The sequence below is a fragment of the Xiphophorus maculatus genome, chromosome 1, assembly GCF_002775205.1.
Source record: "Xiphophorus maculatus strain JP 163 A chromosome 1, X_maculatus-5.0-male, whole genome shotgun sequence".
Taxonomy (NCBI): domain Eukaryota; kingdom Metazoa; phylum Chordata; class Actinopteri; order Cyprinodontiformes; family Poeciliidae; genus Xiphophorus; species Xiphophorus maculatus.
In genome coordinates this window covers 4,569,883-4,594,559 of record NC_036443.1, presented here as the reverse complement: position 1 = coordinate 4,594,559, position 24,677 = coordinate 4,569,883, and the positions used below count along the sequence as shown (strand labels likewise).

General features: G+C 37.5%; 1 protein-coding gene across 2 annotated transcripts; it reads right to left on the bottom strand.

Moving 5' to 3' along the window:
* Window positions 1-9,531: 9,531 nt before the first annotated feature.
* On the bottom strand, window positions 9,532-23,680 carry LOC102222452 (syntenin-1-like). 2 transcript variants are annotated; one of them, XM_023330515.1, is made up of 9 exons: window positions 23,534-23,680; window positions 18,040-18,091; window positions 17,099-17,195; window positions 15,144-15,244; window positions 13,351-13,512; window positions 12,304-12,479; window positions 11,841-12,012; window positions 10,998-11,089; window positions 9,532-10,125 (listed from the first exon to the last, which is right to left on the bottom strand). In XM_023330515.1, exons 2-9 carry the CDS (start codon window positions 18,088-18,090, stop codon window positions 10,071-10,073), a joined length of 906 nt encoding a protein of 301 aa, XP_023186283.1. In that variant the 5' UTR covers window position 18,091; window positions 23,534-23,680; the 3' UTR covers window positions 9,532-10,070. The 2 variants fall into 2 exon arrangements, with proteins under 2 accessions (XP_023186283.1, XP_005806272.1); XM_005806215.2 differs by having other exon boundaries at window positions 13,351-13,515; window positions 23,534-23,679.
* Between the last annotated feature and the right edge of the window lie 997 nt (window positions 23,681-24,677).

The window sequence follows — 24,677 nt, the reverse complement described above, 5'->3', positions numbered from 1 at the left end:
TGGTACACTTCTTAATGGATTAAAAATCAGATATTTAATGTTGATCATTTTGTATGATGAAACTGTAATTTATCATCCTTTAATCCTTAAAATGAGCTGCTCTTAACTAAAGTGAAACCTCCAATCTGATGGTTATTACTGTAATTTGACTGGTAAAGATATTACAACAATCTTGAGTTTATGTTCGGGGTAACCTGTCTATTGTTTTATAGAAGGTTCTAGAGAAAGAACGTGTCCTCTATTGTTTCTCTGTGTGTTGAACTTTAGATTTGATCCCTTGTCTGACTGTATGAAGGGACATTAGGAGGCAAAACCATGTTAAAAAAAAGCCATATGCTGTAGACTTTGTCAGGGTACAAGTGTGGGAATGTGAGAGCCAGCCTCTGCCTCTCTGCTGCAAAGTAATGTAAAAAAAAACACACAATACCAGAGTTATGTGAAGGAATCCTCCTGTATCTTGTAGTTTGCTTTTGGCAGTCAGCTTTCGCATTGTTACTAACCACAGGCTGCTGTGACTAACAGGGTAATAAAGCGAAGAAAGTTTGAAGGTGTCATCTGTAGAGCCTCAATGCAGTTTATTAGGAACATCCTGATGAAAGAGAACAAAGAAAAGTCCATTTATCGCAGTAATTCTATTTGAAGAGTTCAGACTTATATATTTTCATACTCATCACACAGACTGAAATGTTTACTTCTATTTATTCTGATGATTATGTCTTTCAGCTAATTAAAGCTTGCAGTTTAGGGTTTTTTTTTCTTTTTTTTTTTTTATCAGAAAATCTAATACAGAAATATGTTGGACCCCTGCCAAAGTTGAGTTTTTGCTTTTTTTTTAAAAAAAAATGTTTTGTGAAAACTTTGCCTATGTTTTGCCATGCTTTTTCATGGAGCGTATAAAAAATAAACAAAATACCTTTGGATAACGTAACTTGACACCCTATTGGCTGGATTTTGCAAAGTAGCTAATAAAGGAACACCATTCATTTTCGTCAGAGCTGATTGGCTGGACCTTCAAGTAACGGAGGAGCATTGATGTTAGCTTCTGCAAAAATGCTAAGAGGGCTTCCACTGTGCATATTAATGCTTATTTAGATGTATTTATTATTTGGCTATTAAAGTAAGCAGTTAGTTCTAAGTCATTTTACTGGAGGTCTAAACCTTTTGTTTCTGCGGATTTGAGCTACTCCAGGGCAGCTTCTGGAGGCCACTGCATAAATATCAACACTAACATGTCTGTGAGTTGTGTTTCTTGAAACACCAACTCCACTTTGTAATTTTTCCTCAAACTCTTTAACAGATTTGGCTTTACAATCCTGCTAAGGCTGCGTTTTTTCCTGTTTTTTTTTTTTCAACCAAATTTTGTTTTCTTCCAACCAACTTTCTAGTCACATGCAAACATTGCTACTAAACTTAGCTGTTGACAAGGCAACAGGCAGTCTGTTGTCTTGTTGACAAGGCAACAGGCAGTCTGTTGTCTTGTTGCCTAATCATAGGCAAATCATAGAGTTGCCTATGATTACAACTCTATCATAACATTTCTGTATTAAAGACCTTAGTAAGATGGTTTTATGCAATTTCTGGAGAAACTGACAGTTGGGTTTTCATCAGCTGTAAGCCATAGCCATCAACATTAACATAAATAAATGCTTGAAATATATCACCTCGTTACTAAGTGAATCCGTTTGATGTCAGAGTTTCCATTTTTGAAGTGAATTATTGAATTAAATTATTATTTGGAAGATATTCTCATTTATTGACATGCACATGTAGTTAAGTTCACAAGTTTCTGTTCAGTCAGGCTTGTTGTACAGGATTTCCCTGCTTTCTAAATAGAAATGATTTTGCAATATTGGCCTCTAAAGTCCACATCTTAAAGTACACATTTTATAGAGTTTTATTAATTGATTATGATATGTGAAGATCTCTAACTGATGTTCCCAGTTCTCATTGTTAACAGGTTCAACTTCTTTTTCTAACACATAGAATATAAATTTGGGTTTTGCATTATACAGCAGTTTCACCTGAGATCAATTAAAATTGACAAAATTGTCGCACATATCTCTTGAGGAAAATGTGTATTGCTTTCTTGAGAGTTGCCATCCAGTTGAAGGAGGTTATTTCAATTAATCAAAAGTGAGCAGGGGAAATTATTTGTTAGAAGCAAATATGTCAAAATGTTTGGGGTTGGGCAGGTTAAGCGACATCCAATCAAAAATGACCATACTGTGAAGGGTACCCAGATAAAAAAAATTTTTAACCTCAGATCCCTTCTTGGGGGCGCCACTGCTCACTTCCTGTAGGCGGCTCCTCACTTTGATGAACTCTGGTTCATCACAGTTGGACCAAGATAAAAAATAAAATGTCTTCTGCCATTTTAAAATAGTCTCAAAATGTTGCTGATGTAAGGCAGGTCTCATTAAGAATCTTTAAAGTACCATCATATTTCATGCATATTTATTTGCTGCAGAAGTAATACAGTGTAAGAAACTATGGAAAGCAACTTTTAGTGCCCCTGAAAATACTGGGCATCTGTAGAATGAGTTTGTGATTTGCTATAACATTTATGATAATTAAATTAATAGAAGTCAAGAACAATCTTAAAACTGTTTTGATGTCCATTTGGGTATGAAATAACTTTTTAAAAAAGAAGGCTAAAAGTTACTTTTACAGTAAGAAACACATCTTGCATCTCTGTTGAAAAAATCATTTAAAAAAATCTGAACTATCAAAACATTCTGAACTATCCCTTTTAAATAAAGCCTGAGCAGTGATGGATGGAACGAGCTGTAGGTTGGTGTGCAGGACCGATGAAGACTTTGAAAAACAAACATACAAAAGCATCAGGTGGCAGAGTATTAAATATCCTCACAGTCATGCAATATTAAATCACTTTCCTCAGTTTCCAGCGAATTTTCTGAGCTATGAAAATCTACTGATATTTTGCCCTTCAATGACTTCTGAGCAGAATCATATCTTATTAAAGTTCATGTCTTGTTCGTGCTCATTATTTAAATAAGCCTTTTGGTCATTTGGATATTTTGTACATCACTTATTTCAAATCATTTGCGCATGCCTTTTATGTACCTGAATGTTCAGTGCAGTAGCTATTGCATTTTAATCAAGTTGGGCAATAATTTATGATTAAATATTGAGATTATTAACAATGTTGAGCACATTAAATTCAGTTTTGTCAGTTTATATATTTATAGCGCCAATTCACAACAGATATCTCAATAACATTCACATGGCAAAACACTGAGATGATTTAGTGAAATTAAGATGGTTACAGTAATAAATTCAATTCTTATCATTAATTAACATAGAACATATTTTTTAAAATATTTTATCTTAGTGTTTTGAATTATGCAGGAACATGTGCTTCATTTTTCTTGTGAAGCTAGAAAAATGACTCGTGTGTGTGTATGGGTGTGAGCGCGTGTGTGTACGGGTGATCTTGTATTTGTTACATAGCAAGGACTTTTTTCTTACACCACAATGCGGGGACCAAAGTCTGGTCCCCAAGAGAAGTGTTGTTTGTGGGTTAGGTTTGGACTGACGTGTGAGCTGAGTTTAGGTTAGGCATGTAGTGGTTATGTTTAGGTTAAAGGTTAGACTGTAGAAACGAAAGGAAGTCAATGGAATGTCATTGTAAACACAATGTACTTGTGTGTCTGTTCCCCTCCCTAAGTAACCCTGATGTATCCTGAGGTCTAGTTCCTTAACATCAAGCCTGTTCAGGCGTCCATTACCCTGTACAGAATGAATATATATTTGAAGCTTATCTGAAATAACTATTTTAATGCAATAGGAGGGTGTGCAGTGAAAAAAAGATATAAAAACAAATGGGATCCACGTCCCTCCACACTGTATGAAGTCAAAAATAAACTCTTATGTTAAAAGAGCATGATGGAAGCATTCTTGTCGTCTTTGTTGTCGAACTGTGAATCAGTGAGGCAGAATCAGGGTGTGAACAGAAAAGACTTTATTCAGTTTTACAATATTATCTTGGTTACATTTGTATATAAACTTTTAGATTTTTGTAATATTTTTTACAGAATGACAGCATTTTTTTGTTTTATCAGACTGCATATGGAGAAAATTCAAAAGAGTACATGCATCCCGAAAATGAACAGCAATAAAAGGAGGAACATGTGGGAATTTACAAGTATAAGGTCGGCGTGTTCATCGGTCACCCGTTGTGAGACAAGATGCAGCAGAAGACAGCAGGAAGTCCTTTCTGAATGACCGAATCGGATTATTTTTTTTAAGAGTTGTCTGGTTAACACGAGGCACCACAAAGATTAAAAAAGGTGAAATGGATAATACAGGAGAAAAAAACCTCTTATAAGGTAATGAAAAGTGCACTTAGTGGGCGGGCCCGGCTCGGGGCCCCCAATGAAATAATATCAGCCATTTCCTCATGAAACACAAGACCATACAACGCTTTACCACCTCTTAACAGGCGACCATGATAATATTCAGATTATTATTTTATTTCCCTCATCCGATATAGTCAGTCCTCCAAACATTGTTTCTTTTCCCAACAGTTCCCCCTGGAACATGCAGTGTTTGTTGCAGCTGCACAGAGGCTGGAACTGTGTTGTTCTAGGTCGCCACCTCCTGGACAATATGGATAACTGCTGCGTTCAGACTTTGAATCGCAGAACAGCAAATTAATAATAATAATAATAACTAGAAAATTTCGGAAGAAATTTAGCCGGGGCCTGCCAAGGCGCGCCCGTCGGGCATGGGCCCGGCGTCGTCGCGCCACAAATCGGCGTCGACGCCAAAGGACGCCGCGACGTGATCAGTGGCACGCGGAGAACCGCAAGAACGTTAAGCGAGGCGGACGTGCACCGTTCGGTACGATTTAAAATGTTGTCAAGGCTTTTATTTTGGAAGTTTTGTTAACCTTCATTTCAAAGGGCCAAACTAATCCCATGCGTAATAGTCCTTGGGTTAAAATAGTTATATAATGCTCAAAACACAAGTAGCTGATGTAAAAATATTCAAGGCTTTTATTTTGAAATTTTCAGTATGCTTCATTTCAAAGGGCCAAACTAATACCACGTGTAACAGTGCTTTGGATGAAAAAGTCAAATAAAGCCAAAAAGAGCAATTACGTCATGTAAAATTATTCAAGGCTTTTATTTTGAAATTTTCAGAATGCTTCATTTCAAAGGGCCAAACTAATACCACGTGTAACAGTGCTTTGGATGAAAAAGTCAAATAAAGCCAAAAAGAGCAATTACCTGATGTAAAAATATTCAAGGCTTTTATTTTGAAATTATTATTATGCTCCATTTTAAAGTTCCAAACTAATCCCATGTGTAACAGTGCTTTGGATGAAAAAGTCATATAAAGCCAAAAACAGCAATTACCTGATGTAAAAATATTCAAGGCTTTTATTTTGAAATTTTCAGTATGCTTCATTTCAAAGTTCCAAAGTAATCCCATGTGTAACAGTGCTTTGGATGAAAACGTCAAATAAAGCCAAAAACAGCAATTACCTGATGTAAAAATATTCAAGGCTTTTATTTTGAAATTATTATTATGCTCCATTTTAAAGTTCCGAACTAATCCCATGTGTAACATTGCTTTGGATGAAAAAGTCATATACGGCCAAAAAGAGCAATTACTTCATGTAAAATATTCAAGGCTTTTATTTTGAAATTTTCAGTATGCTTCATTTTAAAGTTCTGAACTAATACCACGTGTAAGAGTGCTTTGGATGAAAAAGTCAAATAAAGCCAAAAAGAGCAATTACGTCATGTAAAAATATTCAAGGCTTTTATTTTGAAACTTTTGTTAAGCTTCATTTCAAAGGGCCAAACTAATACCACGTGTAACAGTGCTTTGGATGAAAAAGTCAAATAAAGCCAAAAAGAGCAATTACATGATGTAAAAATATTCAAGGCTTTAATTTTGAAATTTTTGTTAATATTCATTTCAAAGGGCCAAACTAATACCATGTGTAACAGTGCTTTGGATGAAAAAGTCAAATAAAGCCAAAAAGAGCAATTACGTCATGTAAAAATATTCAAGGCTTTTATTTTGAAATTTGCAGGATGCTTCATTTCAAAGGGCCAAACTAATCCCATGCGTAATAGTCCTTCGGTTAAAATAGTTATATAATGCTCAAAACACAAGTAGCTGATGTAAAAATATTCAAGGCTTTTATTTTGAAATTTTTGTTAAGCTTCATTTTAAAGGGCCAAACTAATACCATGTGTAACAGTGCTTTGGATGAAAAAGTCAAATAAAGCCAAAAAAGAGCAATTACGTCATGTAAAAATATTCAGGGCTTTTATTGTGAAATTTTCAATATGCTTAATTTTAAAGTGTAAAACTAATCCCATGTGTAACAGTTACTGAGTTAAATCAGTTATATACAGCCCAAAGCAGCAAGTAGTTGTAAAGGCCAGTTCTCAGTCCTGATCTGTTTCAACTGAGGATAGATAGAACTACAACGATGCGTATTCGTAGTCCTAACCAGCAGCCAATAGCCTCTTGAGTTCCGTTGCTATGGCAAATAATGGTCTCAGCAGGTGTGAGCTCTGAGCTGTGAGCTCTCAAACACACAAGTGTGTTTGAGCAAACACACTTTACTGAAAAAAAGCATTGGAAACAAATCCTTCTTGTTCGGGAACCGTAATACATATTCGAAAAGCGTTTTAAGCGTATGACAGTTCAATGTGTCTTCTGCGATAGTCCCGAGATTCATATCTGTACCTCACTCAGAGCATTTACAGTGATGAGAGAAAGAAATGTTGTGCCCAGATATGAACCGAGGTCGGCTGTCACTCTAATATGAGCAAAAATGAGAAACTTTGGGTCGCTTAGAGGCAAATTGTGGACAAACCATAACTGGTATCGACGAGCCGTCTTCACTTTCGAAGAGATCACAGACGTATCTACAAAATGAAATTTGAATGGCATTTCTAGGTGAATTTGTGACGACACAGCAAATCCTCAAAAATAGGGTATTTCTAGGATTTTTCCCATTGAGTTATAATGGGGTTTTTTTCGTAGTTTTTTGCGAATTATGTCGCCATGTTAATCCCGAATCCCACCAAAAGTAATAGCTGGAATGGCGTGAATTTTCTGCACGTTTTGATACCTCTTTTGTAGGTGTGCACGCAGCGGTATGAGCCGCATTAACGGTTACGGATGAAAAATAAAGAATAACTAGAAAATTTCGGAAGAAATTTAGCCGGGGCCTGCCAAGGCGCGCCCGTGGGGTTCGGGCCCGGCGTCGTCACGCCACAAATCGGCATCGACGCTAAAGAACGCCGCGACGTAATCAATGGCACGCGGAGAACCGCAAGAACGTTAAGCGAGGCGGACGTGCACCATTCAGTACGATTTAAAATTTTTGTCAAGGCTTTTATTTTGGAAGTTTTGTTAAACTTCATTTTAAAGTTCCGAACTAATCCCATGTGTAACAGTGCTTTGGATGAAAAAGTCATACAAAGCCAAAAACAGCAATTGCATGATGTAAAAATATTCAAGGCTTTTATTTTGAAATTTTCAGTATGCTCCATTTTAAAGTTCTGAACGAATCCCATGTGTAACAGTGCTTTGGATAAAAAAGTCACATAAAGCCAAAAAGCGCAATTACCTGATGTAAAAATATGCAAGGCTTTTATTTTGAAATTATTATTATGCTCCATTTTAAAGTTCCGAACTAATCCCATGTGTAACAGTGCTTTGGATGAAAAAGTCACATAAAGCCAAAAAGCGCAATTACCTGATGTAAAAATATTCAAGGCTTTTATTTTGAAATTTTCAGTATGCTTCATTTCAGAGGGCCAAACTATTCCATTGTGTAACAGTGCTTTGGATAAAAAAGTCACATAAAGCCAAAAAGCGCAATTACCTGATGTAAAAATATTCAAGGCTTTTATTTTGAAATTATTATTATGCTCCATTTTAAAGTTCCGAACTAATCCCATGTGTAACATTGCTTTGGATGAAAAAGTCATATACGGCCAATAAGAGCAATTACGTCATGTAAAATATTCAAGGCTTTTATTTTGAAATTATTATTATGCTCCATTTTAAAGTTCCAAACTAATCCCATGTGTAACATTGCTTTGGATGAAAAAGTCATATACGGCCAAAAAGAGCAATTACGTCATGTAAAATATTCAAGGCTTTTATTTTGAAATTTTCAGTATGCTTAATTTTAAAGTTCCAAACTAATCCCATGTGTAACAGTTACTGAGTTCAATCAGTTATATACAGCCCATAGCAGCAGGTAGTTCTAAAGGCCAGTTCTCAGTCCTGATCTGTTTCAACTGAGGATAGATAGAACTACAGCGATGCGTATCTGTAGTCCAAATCAGCAGCCAATAGCCTCTTGAGTTCCGTTGCTATGGTAAATAATGGTCTCAGCAGGTGTGAGCTCTGAGCGCTGAGCTCTCAAACACACAATTGTGTGTTTGAGCAAACACATTTTACTGACAAAAAAGCATTGGAAACAAATCCTTCTTGTTCGGGAACCGTAATACATATTCGAAAAGCGTTTGCAGCGTATGACAGTTCAATGTGTCTTCTGCGATAGTCCCGAGATTCATATCTGTACCTCACTCAGAACATTTACAGCGATGAGAGAAAGAAATGTTGTGCCCAGATCTGAAATTCTATTCAAATACATGGGAGAGAGCCTCAGACAGCCTCAGAAAATCCTGTCGCATGACTTTGCTCTGAAGCACCGTGACAGAAAACCGTACGGTCTAGATAAATTTCGAAAACATTTTACCGGAGCAGACAGGCGTATCAATGTCAGGACCGATTTTGATACTAATCGTGCGATATTTGTGGGCGTGATGGCGATTTCAAAAATGATTTGGGTTGAAAAAGTTGTCTTCATCTCTCACTCTAAGCAGCCAGAAACGCACTCTAACTTGAGCAAAAATGAGAAACTTTGGGTCGCTTAGAGGCAAATTGTGGACAAACCGTAACTGGTATCGACGAGCCGTCTTCACTTTCGAAGAGATCACAGACGTATCTACAAAATGAAATTTGAATGGCATTTCTAGGTGAATTTGTGACGACACAGCAAATCCTCAAAAATAGGGTATTTCTAGGATTTTTCCCATTGAGTTATAATGGGGTTTTTTTCGCAGTTTTTTGCGAATTATGTCGCCACGTTAAGCCCAAATCCCACCAAAAATAATAGCTCCAATGGCGTGAATTTTCTGCACGTTTTGATACCTCATTTGTAGGTGTGCACCCAGCGGTACGAGCCGCATTAACGGTTACGGAAGAAAAATAAAGAATTATAATAATATTAAAGAGACGCTTGTTGGGTGTAGAGTAATAGGTTCCTGCCATTGCTTTGCATGGCAGGCCCCAATAATAATAAAGAAACTTTTCTTGGGAGAATAGCAATAGGTTCCTGCCATTGCTTTGCATGGCAGGCCCCAATAATAACAAATGTTAACACTCACAATGTTTGACTAAAACCTGATCCTCATTGTTAAATGAGAGGAAGTAAAAACAAACCACTCCTACTGGCCCCCAGTATATGGCTGTACACTGAAATTAGATTAGTTTATTTTTGATTCGGAAAGCCCATGTGTTAATTCAGATTGGATTATTTACAGAAAAAAAAAAGGTGTGCAGAGACTACATCTTCTATCCGCATGGCTGCCGATCAACTTCTACAGCATTTAGGAAAGGATGAAGTGTCACCGACTTGGCTCCATACTGAGGAGGAAGATCTGGACTCATGATAGTTTGTGCATGTTTCTTTTTAAAAAGAAGAAAAAACAAACAAAACTTACTCTATAGTCCTAATCCTGAATAAAAAAAAAAAAAGAAAAACAGATGCGTACTACATATCAGACTACTAAGTTAACATACAGACAGTACTAATGATAAAATGTAGAAATACGAAGAGTAAAAAAGTTTTTTTTAAGAATATGTTACAGGTAATGAAGGAAAACGATTGTGATGTAAAGTTGAAGGCTTCTTGGTATGAAGACAGAAGAAAAAACGGTTAAAAATGACAAGAGGAACTATTCTGTAGACATGGTGACGGTTTTCAGCATGGCTGACGGTCCTCACACCTCAGGGACGGAGTGGTCCATGGAGGACCGCAGCAGGCCGGTGGACATCCTGGACGGGAAACAAATACAGTTTCCATCAGCTTGGAAATAATCGGGATGCAATCACATTTATTTCATTAATCCTAGTTCGCTGCAATAAATTAATTAATTAATAGCTTCCATCCATCCATCCATTTTCTTCCGCTTTATCCGGGTGATATCCATGATGATTCAAAATGAGCTCCATTATATTTTTTGAAGGGCAATTCTGCTTACAGAGACATTGTAATCCATTTTATTTATGATTTTAGTTGTGTCTCGTTTTTATTTAGGTTTTATTTATTGATTTTGGTTGTTTCATTTCATTTAGGATATTCAAAATATTTTACAATTCCAGTGTTGATAGTTCTTTGTGAAATTAAAGTTTATTTAAACGGTGGACTTGCATTATTAGCAATATATTACTTGAAGATTGTCTCAACAACATTATGGGGCAATTCATCATCCAGTAAAATTTGTTATTTTATTTATCAGAAATAAATGGTAGCTTCATTTTCAACATTGTTGCATATTACCGTTTCAGAGTAAAACATCACACAATTAAAAAATACTTGAAAAATATATATAGTATAAAGTTAAATGTTTACACTTTTTAGGAGATTCAGCTAAATAGAACCGATTAGGAATCTCGATCTTTTCTATAACATACTGCTTAAATGACCAATCAATAAATTAAAATTCGGGTTTTATGTAATTTTGTCCAAAAGTACGTTAGCATAAGAGTCATTCAACTATTATTGCAGAGTCTCAGTCTAACTATACGTTTAAAATACCAGAAACATTGACAGCACACTTTTGCCAGTGAGATAATAGAAAAAAAATTAACATCTTAAATTATAAATGAGCAGACAGATTAAAATGGAAGGATGGAGCTGGGCGTACCTCTTTATCATGTGCTCATAGATTAACTTGGGCATGACGGTGATGGTCATGGTGGTGGGGGAAGTGTTCAGAATGTCCTTAATCTGAGAGTCCTAGAAAATACAGAGACATGTCAGCAATTAACTGCCATTGGAAAAATATACAGGAGGTAAAATTAGCACTTACACGTACAAATATTCTAGAACATGTTCTAAAATATGTGGATGTGTGCAATACCAATGTCAAAACAGACTGCTAAGAAACATTTAGTTGTGATTACATTCAGTGCGAGTACATTAGTTTAACTCTGGCCATCTTAAATTGTTATTTTAATAAAACATGCAAAGTTGTGTTAATTTTAATCTTTTGACCTTAGTTATATAGTCACTGAATCTTCATTCTAAAATATCAGCATTTATTTCCTTTCAAACAAAGCAGTGTATGCAAGTGTTAGATTCTGTATCCTAAAGTACTACCTGTTAGCTAACGGGGTCATGACCCAAAACTGGTAACATTAGTTTAAGCAAAAAGATGTTGATCCTTTTTCAATTAAAACCTACCATTTGTAACATTACATTTGGCGAGTTTGCATCAGCTTGCAAAAATGCAATAAGCAATCTGGATTCAACTTTGGGTATATTATTTTAAATAGTGGATATACTGTAGGGGAAGCATGTTTACTGCATCATGGTTGTGTAAAAGGTGAAGGAAATGCAACTGAATCCAAATGCGACACGACAATAATTCCACCCAATCTTACTTTTCCTTTGTCACAACCGTAACAATCCCACCCTGTATTGAATTTTTACAGCATCTAAGAGAATTTTACAAAACTGTGACTGATGGGCACAAGAGCAGCCAGACCTTGAGTCCGATGACGTTCTGTCCGTTGATTTCACAGATGTAATGTTCGGTCAGCAGGCCGTTGCGAGCAGCAGAGCCGTCTTTGACCAGAGAGGTGATTTTTCCAGACTTGTAGATGAAGCCCACGTGTCCTGAGCTGTCTTTGTGCATGGTGATGGTGCGCTGAAAAGGTCTTAAAAACAGAAAATTCACAGCGGACAATCAGAGATTTACAATCAGCAATTTAAAAGGGTAAAGCTTCAGTTTTGATGTCCTGGACTTAAATTAAAATGTAGGATTACTAGATCATGTAACATCAAAAAATAAAGTAATGACCTCAGTCCTTTACAGTGACTAAGTGGGTGTTTCCTAATACTAACGAGCTAATTAGACAGAATTTCCTACAGTATAAAATAGAAATGACTGGAATTATAGTTTTATGTCATGTTTTATTCCCGGCCTCTTCATGTCAAATGGTCCTCACCTGTCCCTGACCACCATCTCGATGCGGGTCTCCGCCGCAGCTTTAAGAGCCTTGTGGGCCTTATCTGTGCTCCAGCCAGCGCAGTTCTGTCCGTTGATCTGAAGAACCTGATCCCCGAAGCGCAGCCCGGCCAGGGCGGCGGGGGAGTTGGCCTGGACCAGCTGGACGAACAGCCCCTGACAACCCAAACATTCAGTTAGTGAGTGGAGCAGAGGAAGAGAACGGCTCATTTTACAGTTTATACACGGACAATCAACCCCCAGTTCCCTCATTCCTCCTCCCCAAGTGGGTGCTCCGTTAATTTAAGACAGTTTTACAGCACATTGAAGTAAAAAAAAAGTTTCAGCATTGAGTTTTATGTAAATAACTTAAATAAGGCTGCAAAACTTTAATAAAGGTGTTGTATCCTTTCTGAGATTATACACAACCTGTCTCCATATACCATTTCAATGTTGATAGGAGGAATCAGACTTCCATGTAGTAGCAATGTATTTTCTGCCCACTATCAGGGTCATTTCCAAAAACGTCACCTTAAATTAGTTAAGGGCTTTCTCTACTTTCACAAAACTCCCCAACAAGCAGAGTTCTGGATTAACAGGTGACAAAACATGGATAATCTTAATTTATGGACTCTTACTTAAAATCAGGAAGACACAAAGTTTTGACAGTTTGTTCATCTATAGGTTAGTGAGAGAACCACATGCCTTATAGCATACTCTGTAGAACTAACATTTGGTCTACCGCCTAATTTTAGAATTAGTCTTTGACAAATTTTGGACCCTCTAACAGGAATGTCACATAGACGATCAGTTTGGGCAATGTAGTGATTATCACAATTTCTTCACACACAAAAGTCTCAGGCTTAATCAAAACATCATCCAACTCAACCGAGATATCTCTTATTTTCACACACAACCAAGTGCAGTGTAAGAAAGGGCCCACCTCTACAGCACATCAAAAGCACTTATGTAGAACAAGGTGTTAAAAATCAGTGTGTGCTAAATAATTTACGGGCAGCAACGGTTTTCAAGATGGTTGCTGACTCACGTTGTCGATGGCTCTCAGCCGGAGCCCGACCTTCCCATCCTGGTCCTTACAGAGGATGATCTCTCGAAGGCCGGGGCGGATCTCTGCCCTCCTGATGCCCATGTCTGTTCCCGTCACGGGGCGGACCATCGCCCCCAGGCCTGAGCTGGAAGGCAGCGCCACCTGCTGTGTTGGAGGAGCAAAGAAGAACAAGAAGGTTCAGAAAGAAGGAGAAGGAAGACGAAAGATTGTGATTTAAAAAGAGCTATTCACATCAACTTATTTTGGTAAATTTACATTACTAAAAAGAAAACTAAATAAAATACTGTTTTCCAACCTACAATTTACCAACAAAGGAATAGGATGACCATTTTCATAGACTCAGCAGTCTACAATATTGAGAGATATGTGCCATCTATACGTACACACACATTTATATTTAAATATACACACTTACATTACATACATATAGTTGAAACTAGATGATTACATACACTGAATTAAAAGGCACACATTTTAAAAGAGTTGTCCCTGATACTGACCAAATGCATGTAAAGTCTTGATTTTGAGGAAATGTACAAAATAACTTCTAAAAAATGTTTGACAAGTTTTCTGGCAAATAGAATTAAGTTTGGTAATTCTGACTAAGCTAAAACAAGAAAGGTTTGATCAGATTTAACTTCAAACAGTGAGAAGAAGTGTGTCTCACTGTTCAATGTATGTAAATATTTGGTTTCTACTGTACATGGGTACACAACACATATACATCTGAATACCAGTCTGAGCTTTTATAATCTCACATTTTAAGATTCTATTAAAGCTCATCAAAACAGCACATAATTTGAGATCATTCAATCATTCCACATTTTGACACTGATAAATATTTCATTTGTATGTGGGAGGATTGTGTTTCATCACCTCCTTCAGCAAGCAGAACAATTAAAAATGCTTTAGAAAGCTCACTTTTTCAGCTTTCAAAAAGAAGATGAAAAATGTGAAGCATCAAGACAAGAGTTTGAATCAAACAGCAGAAAAGCTGACAGGCTGGGGGCAGGAGCACGCTGCTGGAGGAGCGTGAAGGGATCACAGTCTCCCACTCAGCTTCAGGCCTGCAGTGAGTCACTCTGCAGACTGGATCTCCTGCTCCTGCTGGGTTGAAGCCAGAGCAGCAGCTTTCCGTGTTTCCAATCCAACCTGACCTCTTCTGGTTGTAAAAGGGCAGTATTATGTGTTTTCCAGGCACAGATCGCCATTTTAAAACTCAATCCAGTAACCACGTTGCCACCAGTTATAGAAAAGCGATGACAAATAAGACTTGAAAGAAATGTGACTTCGTAATTTAATGACTTGAAATTAGGCATCTGTTTCTTTAAGAAACTGCGGCTCTTTCTGAAACTCCACCCTCATAAAGTCAACGCAACATCGCTTTTCGGTTAACCCTTTAACAATGTTTTTACCAGCGTTTCACTGAGAAGTATTTTCTATAATGAGCTCAGCAGATGCACAGTTACACCAGGTGTTTGCTAATTGCTGCTGGCTAGTCTGAAGGAGCTGAGAGGAGGAGTCATGGAAACTCCAAATCTGCAGCTCTTAGGAGAAGCTTAGTCAACGAAGGCAGCTCCACATCCATCCAAGCATTTTGCACAGCTGAATGGTTGCCATGGCGACTAAAGGATTTTGCAAACATGCATGAAAGAATCAAGGCAGCATTTCAGGTGTGTTTTTAAAAGTCCATTTTACATAACACTTCCTATTTAAAACTAACTAACAAGTCTGATGATAATGATGATGCAAACAAACACTAAAATGCTTACATCGTCAGCCACAGGAACAAGAGCCAGGTTCCGCTGGACTTCATCGCTGTTGAGGGCCAGACCCATGTAATCTCCCAGCTCCTCCAGATTAGGGTACAAACCTGAAAAAAAGGAGATGCAAGATGAAAAAACAAAATGAGTGGGAGAAGACAGAAAAGATGGTCCGCCCTCTGTTGGGAAAAAAAAGCTTCCAGAAATCCAGTGAGGTCTTTGTTCAACTTTGAACACAGACACAATCAGCTCTTCACTCACAGGCATAAAAACACCTGATAGAATATCAGATGATGGCAGCCATGTTGTACAACAGCAGTGTTCAGTTACAGATTACTGGAATTAGCAGGTTTTTCCTGCTTGTGAAGACACGAACACATAACTGTATGTTCTACAGTTACTCATCTTCTTTGGTCTATAAACAAATGTATAAACAGAAACAAAGCAATTAGGTGATGCTAGTTATGATGGCCTGCCAAGTATAAACAAGGTCACAGGAGAAGAATCACCCTGACCAGCAGGATGGAGATTTAATAACAGGAAGTAGCTGAGGAGTTAAAGCGTGACTACTAGTGGTACTAAATAAGACACCAGTGAAATAATGAATAATAATGACCAGCAATAATGTTGATTGATGGGTTTCCAGTTTGGAAATAAAAAGATTGAAAGATTAGAGTCAGTCATAAATACAGAAATCTTGAAATTTGGCCTCATCGTTGACAGCGACGACTATAAAAAAATAAAATAAAAATATCTGTCATTGCCTATATTTTTCAGGCAACACAAAATTTTGAGGATCTTATCTTTTTATCTTCTTCAAATTCTTAATAATTACAATAGTTTTCCTCCAGAATGCTGCGTGTACCAAAAGACTGCAGCGGTAAGTCTGTGTCTGTGCCTCAAGTAAGCCAATGTGGTTCCAGACCTTCTGTCCTGGTTCTGTCCTAAAAATGTCAAACAAACATGGTGGATAGAGAATCTGATTACTCTCTAATCAGCTGTTATAGAACACATGGAAGGTTTTCAAAAGTACTAGTTTGACTGACTTCACTTGTAACAAGACATTTTTCTCCTGCTATGAGTGAAAAAAAATCAGCCAGTGGAACCAGAACGTCTTCATTAATATTAAAGAATCAATTATTTAAAACAAGCTCCTATATCTTGCTGAAAAGTTACTTGTAAGTTAGTTTTGTCTTAAGGCTGCCTTGGCAGTGTGAAAATGAATTTTGCAGAAGGACATATAATGTACATCCAATACACTAAGGATAGAGGCATTGAAGCATGCTGACATGTCAGATCAGAAACCAATACTTGATGAAAATCTTGCTTGAACAACAGCAGATCCGCTGACATGTTCAGGTTTAATGGGACAAATCTTTAAACCTATTAATTTTATATTAAAGTAATTTAAAATTAGCGTATGCATTTTACTACAATATTTAATGCAAGGAATATTTTTGTCAGTAATTCGACCCTGTTTCATCTCCTTCTCCTTCAACTAGACTCCAGTTTTCCTCTCGAGCTCGCTAAATGCCCGTGAGTCTCTCCTTCACCTCCCTTCGCCCTATCCCGGCACAACTGCCAGAGCCTGTCGCCATGGCGACTCGCAGCGAGCTCTGCTGAGGTGAAAACAAAAGAGGAAAAACCCACAGGACTTTGCATCCAAATAGAGAGAGGAGTCTCTGAAGGAGTGGGAGAATGGGATGCGGGGAAAAGGGAGAAGATTAGCAAAAATTCCACTGTCTCTAATCTCTGTCTATCTTCAGTCCATTTCAGATGATTTCAGAGCAATCATGTGTGCCACTGACAGAATTTCACACAAAATAAGGTTCTATCTGTCCTACCAGACAGACAGAAGCAAAGAAAAAAAGAGCAAGAAATAAAAACATTATAGAAAACTCTACGTAACTCGGAGTGGTTCTGTTTTAAACGCTTTAGCACTCGCAACACGGCGTGCGACTCACTGGATCCTGGCATCCCAGCAGTAACAGGCTGAGGCTGGTAGGTTCCCTCAGTGATGGCTGGCATGGGGGCGGTGCTCTGTGCAAACTGGGCCTGAGCCTAGAAAGCAATCAGACACAGCAGTCAAATGAAAGCTTAGTGAAGCAGATTCCATTCAGAACAACAGAAAAGGACAAAACAGAGACATGATGAAGGTCTGGGGAAAGATAAGGCAGGAATTATTATCCGCTCGTTTGGTTTCAACTATGCTAAACACAAATCTGAATCAGTATTCAGAATAAGTAACATGGAAGCTAAACAAATGAGGGCTGAGTGAAGACTAGAGAGGCACTCAAAAAATGTCTATTGACTAGAGTGTGATGATTTTAGCTTCAGCAGCCTTTACCAGTGATTGTTTTTTTAGAAACTCACATATGAAACTGCGACACACAACACACTTTGGTGTGGCTGTTGATACCAAGTGAAGAACATTCAAAGGGACTAATTTTTTTCAGAAACAGCGAGGTGTGCGTCAGAGTTACTGTATAAAAAAGGTGATTAACTGCGCTAAATTTTTTAACATGCTAATATTTATGTAATTAATTCTTTCAAATAAACACGTAAAGTTCCGGGACCTGGTTTTATTTTACAATTTGATTTTCTTTTGGTCACCAGTTTAGTAAATCTGACCGCTCAGAAAAACGTAAATGTTGCTCTTTTATCTTCTCAGATCCCAGCTTTTGCAGAGACATTGGATCTGGCTAAAACCTGATTTACCCAAGAATCTTATCTTTGCAACATTTTTCAGTCAAAAGAGCTGGGATCCAGTTAGCTTCTTTCAAACAGGCTGGTCTCCTTCACATACGCTCACGTAGAATTGGTTACTATAAACGACAAATAATGACTTAACATCTCGGTGAATCAACATGCTATAAACAGAGACATAGCAGCACATTTCTCTTACCTTGATGACCTTGTCGACCTTCAGGTCTTCCAGGGATGGATACAGAGACATTCTGAGAAGAAAAAAAAAAGAAAGAAACATCTGTGAGCAGCAAGGTTTTATCTTAACACCATGTTATCCATTAGCGTAGAACTTAAGCAACATTACTGAAACAACTGGATCAAACTACTCTGCAAAGCTGAAATGCATTACTGGAAGAGATTAGGTCAATAAAATATTAAGACTTCAGCTGTTAAAGCCAAACACAGGCAGTTTTAAAGAAGACCTTGCCACTTTAACAGACAACAAATAGACATTTTATCCAAAATAATCCAACTGAAGCCTTAATTGAAATAGCGTGAAGGAAGCAGGAAAGAAAGTGGACACAAAGGTACAAGCAGAGGGTTGTGTTTCTCCATTACAATACACTTTAAATTCCCTTATGGTCTCCTGAAAGCAGTTTAGCTCCAGCGTCATTAGCTTGGATCTAAACATGACAGCAGCCTGAAGCAGTTTGTGGAAATGAAAGGAAATCAGCTGACAGAGGTTGAGCAACGGCTCAGCCCAGCTGGGCGAGGCTCTCAGGAAGATAACGACAGATGCCGAACAGACGCGACACCAATTCTCTCAAATGACTTCATTACCCACAAACCTACTTCTGCTTCAGCAGATGAAAAGAACTGGAAAGGTCAAAGTCCACCTGTGGATTTATTGCAGTGGTAGTAGCTGTCGCTCTTTTATCTGACTGTCTCTTATCAAGGTTCTGGAAGGAATTTTTCCAAAGGCAAACATTTGTGTTTGGTTTTATTTGACCTGCACCAAACAAAACGTTACAGAAACACCACCTTGTCCAACAAAGGGGTGTGATTTATCACTGACATTAAGTTCCATCCAATCGTCCACAGATCATGGCTTCTCTTCTTTAGCCCACTGGGGTTGTCCAAATTGTCGGGATTCTTAGTTTTACTATTTTCTCTCGTTTGTTCAATGAGAATATCAAATTAAATACAGAAAACGTCAACGAGAACAAATTTTTCCACCATAATTTGGTGCACACATTGGCCCCTCATAGCAGTACATACCCACTTTTTGTACCACTGATTAACTACAGTTACTGTGTATAGTTCAGTGATACAAATCACTAGGGTGCACCGATTTATCGGTGCTGATTTATTTCATTTTGGAGGATTGGTGATCGGCCGAATCTTTTGCCAAAGAATATATATTACACTGTTACCATCAACTGAGGATCTGATCTCAAATTATGACCCTTGATCAAATCTGCTGTTAGATATTATTTATCAGAGACACACAAACACACTGCCTTACAGAAGACTACAGACGTTTTTTTAAAAAACATCCTTAAGGCAGGTATGAACTGATACACGGTTAGTATCAGCTCACCTTGCATCACCCTCAACATAGTCGGGTACAAAACTACCTAATTAGAAAATGAGCCTTTAATTTGTCTCCTCATCTTTCTCTAAAATGCTAAATGCAAAGGCTGTCAGAGGCTGCACAAAGATGGAAACAGAACGTGGCAGAGGAGCAAAATATGGAGAAACAAGGAGAAGTAGAACTTCCTGGATGTTGTTGTTAGGCTACAATCCATAAAGGTCATAACCCAAATTTAATACCTGTTCTCAACTGTTTTGTCATCAGCTAACCCTCTCTGTAGATCATCAGCTAGCAAATTTGCAAACTGCTAAAGAGGAGACTATTCTGTGTAATAACATGAACCCTATATCGAGCTACTTATTCAAATCCGTTTTTTTTGGTGCAACCGAAATAAAACGTAGCTGGCTGCTGCCTCTTTCATAAAAAAAATCTAAATATAGGAGGAAGAAATAAAAAGCACAATATTTCATCCAATAGTAATATTAAGGACAACTTTACAAGTCTTTCTAGCCGGTGTACAACGATAATATAATATATATATGTAATATATATATTATATTATCCAAAGATAATATAATACATATTTTAAACAATAATAGTTGTTTTGAGGCCCTTTTCAAGTAATGTAGTGGCAATGGCATAATAACGCAGGAACATAATCTCCAATGTCTATAAACTTTGAATTCTAATGAACAATAAACACCACAAGACATATTAAATATCCAAAATAAGTTAACAAAACAACACACAAAATTAATTATGAAGTCTCTGTAAACGAAACTGATCTAGTTGAGGCCAAAGCATCAAACTGAAAACTTTCATCATCCAATTTTTGTTAAAAAAAAAAAAAAAAAGAAGAAAGAGACAGAAGAAACAAAATCATGCAAATGGAAATTATGGAGCTTGTTTTAATTTATTATGCGTTTAATTGATTTATTGTGACTTACAGTACTTGTATCCCTCACACAGATCCACTGATTAATAATAAAGAGGTCAGTTGTTTTCATACCTATTGTTGTGGACTGTTCTTCTCTGAGTAATATTAATTTATCAAGCCTTTTCTATTATTCCACACTACAAAATGAGTAATAAAAGTATATGACCCATGTTAATATTGAACTGGCTCAATATTGGGATCAGCCAATAATCAAAACTACGATATTTGTATCATATCGGAAGTGAAAAAGTTGTATCGGGACATTTCTAAAAATGATTAAAAGAAAAAGTCCTTGTTATTAAATATGCTAAAAATATTCTTCAGGATGTAGATCAAAGTGCAGATGTGTCAATAGTTGCAGATCTAGGAGGTCAGTCCATTACACAACAATGTGTGTCGGTCACAAGACGTGTAGATAGATCACTTCCTCATTGCACAATAGAAAAACACCAATAGGTGTGACTGAATGATATCAAAACTACTAATACTAATAACAGTCGAAACGGCTTTGCTTCCCTCTGAATTACCAGAGAAAGCTAAAACACCACACCGAGTCTAAACAGACCCTTCCCACATAAATGCACCATCCCAAATACCAACTGTTCAATATTCCCACACTGTTGACTCATGTTTACATAACCACAGTCTATGGGCACAGAGAACTGCTCTGATACAGACATGTCAAATCTGCAAAGAGCCCCCAAAACAAGCAAATATGCCAGCCACAATCGCATCACTGAGACACCTCAGTCCTCCAGCTTTACTCCGGCCACTACTCTATTCTCTTCTTCGCACTCCTCACACACACAAGCCCATCATTGTGTTGGCGCACAAAGAAGGCCATTTTAAATATCTTCTGCTGTTTACTTTTCAGCGATGCGTTTGCTTGCTTTGTGTTCTTCTCTCGGACCGACCTGCGGACTCGACGTGAATGGGACTGGAGAGAAAATGGGAGTTTGAGCATCTCCTGATGACATAACCTTGTCCTAACAACGGCAGTGGAAGCTAGTCGTCGACATAATTTATTGCAAGATTTGTAAGATGAAACAGAAGCACATTAAGTCACAACTGGCAGTTATTTTATAGTTACAAGCAAAACTTTTCTTTTCTAGAAGTCAGACTCACTTCAAATATAACTCGTCACCAAAACTACATTTAATGGTTGGGCATTGTTCTCATTTATTTTTCAACTTCAGGACGGTTGATGCGTAACCGTGACAACAAGGTATTTTTTTCTATAACTGGAAGAAGCTAATTAGCATCTCAAAAGTAAAAATAATACCCAAATTACATCTCCCAAAACCCAGAAGAGTTGAAAAGGACCAAAGAGCATGGAGAGAGAGGGAGAAGCAGAAGAAAAGTAGGAGAGTTAGCAGAGCTGCTAACTACTGATGGTGTCTGTCGTGGAAAAAAACTATTTCCAAGCACTGTTCCGGTGAAATCACTCAATCCGGTTTATTCATATATTGTGCACAAAACAGAGAGCTTGTAGGACAATCAGTAATGAAGCAGGTCTGGATGAAAAGCTCTGCCAGGCAGAGACAACACATGAGTTTTATACAAAGGATAAAGGATCCTAAACACACTGGTTCCCATGCAACTATGAAAAACAACGTCCAACCTTGTACATGTAACCAAAATAGTTTAACTTGGTGGGAATATACAGGAACTTAGAATAAACATATAGCAATACAACTAGCAGGTGTGACCTTACTTTAATTTTTCCACTACAGGACATTTTACTGTATTGTTTCTGCTGCCTGGATGTTGAGCCTTTAGTATGTCATGTATAACGGTGACACTGTCAAACAGCAACAATGTCTTCAGTCAGAAGTTTCTTCAGATTTGTTGCGAGACTAAATGCTACGAGGATCACCATCCACAACAACTCTGAAGATATGGGAATGGTAGGAGTTACGACAACATTTAATTTCCCAACCACCCGTAGCCATACCAACCCTCCACACCATCGCAGTTGTTCAGGAAAGCTGGCAGAGTTCAGACTGACAGTAAAACACACAGAATACTGAATTGACTCATTCCATGAGTAATGAATAAGTATGAAAACTTGGCAGATTAAAAATCTAGATATTAGTAAGTTGTTTTTCAACACTTAGTTGTTGTGTTTACTAATGCTAGTTGCCTCTTGTGATGTCATTAGCCTAAATCTATGCAAAGCATAGTTAGCCTGGTCGTTTGTTATTTTCCATTACCGTTTTTTTTTTATCCTGTTGTGGAAATCTATACTTCACAAGCCAGATAGTTATGTATTCTCGTCTTTAGTATATTTCATCTTCCTCGTAGTCCAAGTAATGTGTAACGAGGTCAGAGAAATGAATGTAAACAGAAATACTCGGGGAAATAAGCAAACTCAGTCACTTTCCACTGCTTCTGTTCAACCCTAGTATGTGACAACCGCTATTAAAAGCAGGCGGAAGCTGGACAGCTAACTTCAGGGGGCCTGAACGAATTGGTTGGATCCAAGAATGTGGTGTTTTTGGCAGCTTATTCCGGTCTGGTGACATGGCTGGGAAAGCAAAAAGAGGAAGGGAGAGAGGGAGGTCGGAGGACTGATGGGAAAATATGAACTGACCCACACCCTGGACACTGTAACTGCTAATTATGTCTTTCATTACATCAAGAACAGGCAAATAACAAACCAAACTCACGGACATACAACAAGGCAGTCGCTGTATTTATTCCTATAGGTGACGTAAAAGAAAAGGGTTAGAAATGATAAATGCGGTGTAAGGTGATCTCGTCTAGATGTACAAATTAATAATCTAAACAATATTAGTCTAGGTTGTTTTCCAACCTAAACAACTTTATTAGGGAACTAAGGTTGCATTTGAGACACAAAACCTCGCCAGTCAACGTAAGCTAGCCTTACTGCATAATCATTAAAAATTAACAAGCCTGACTGGTTTTAAAAGACTTCTGTTAAAACCACTTCAAGACCAGGCAGGAAAAAAACCCCGATAAAAGTAAAAGCACCGTGTGTGAAAATCTGACGGCAGACAGAGCCGCGGAGCCGCGAAGCAGACCGTCTTTGTTCCGACATAAACAGCGAAGGAGGCGGAGGGGAGCTAGCCGAGACGGTGTTAGCTTGGTGGGGGGAAACGAAACCCATCACCGCTCAGAAAGGGTTCACCTCAACGCCGACAGAAACAACAGCCTCACCTGCTCAGTGTTTGTGTGGATATCAACTCGAACCAACAGGACTCCCAGAGAGTAAGTAGCGCTCTCCCTTTATTTTGCTGCCTCTTCGTCGCTGTCTGAAACCTGAAGGGGACTTCTGGAAAGTGATGTCACTGCTGGCTTCCTGCTCCGATCCACGTCAATCAGTGTTGACGCCTAAAGCCACGCCCCGTATCGGTCACATGAGCCATGACTCACCCTTAGCATTTTTTCTCCGCTTTTTATCGACATAAAGAATCTGGACAGTATATTATAAATAGCTTTGACTCCAATGACAAGGACGCTGCGGAAAAACATTTAATTTTTGCATCTTTTTTTAATGTATTTACGGGAATAATCAGTCTGGATTCTGTTCATATTAATTACTGTCTTGTTGGATCACATTTCTTTCAATAAAGATTTGGAAGAAAAAAAATCAGATCAGCTAACCAATAACATTTGTACTGGGAAATTGATAATAGGATACTCTATCAGCAAGCACACTTCTGCATTTTTATGGGATGATTTCTTGGAAATTGTGATATTGGTTGGAAAAATGTTTGCTACTTAGTAAATATATATATATATATATATATATATATATATATATATATATATATATATATAAAAGATTCCTGCAGTATGCCTAAATATTCTGCAATGACCCAGGGTAGACCCAGCTCTAAGGTAATCATCTGTCTTTTCTGGAACTGTCCTTAAACTGATCTTTTGATGTTATTTTGGAAAGACACAATACATACAGTATTTTATGACAGTATGTCTTCCTGTCCACTTCAGATTACTGTAATCAAGACCAATATTATTGCAATTCACCTTTACAGGCCTACAAGTTTTTATGTAAAAACAATATGTTCAAAAACAGGCAATTATTAAAATAAATACAAAAATAAAATCGTTGGAGGTCCTGAAGACCAAAACACTTTGTAATGAATTTTTATTATAACCTCAAATCTAGTTTTTGATTTTTAATATGTAGTACTACTTGTATTTTTGTATTCTCATTCCCAAAAGCAAATTAAATGTTGTCATAACAAATGTAATCCACATAATTGTCAAAAGGATAATTGTGGATGGTGAAGATGTAGACATAAAGCATCTCTGGTAGCAATCACTGTAGTTTAACGTC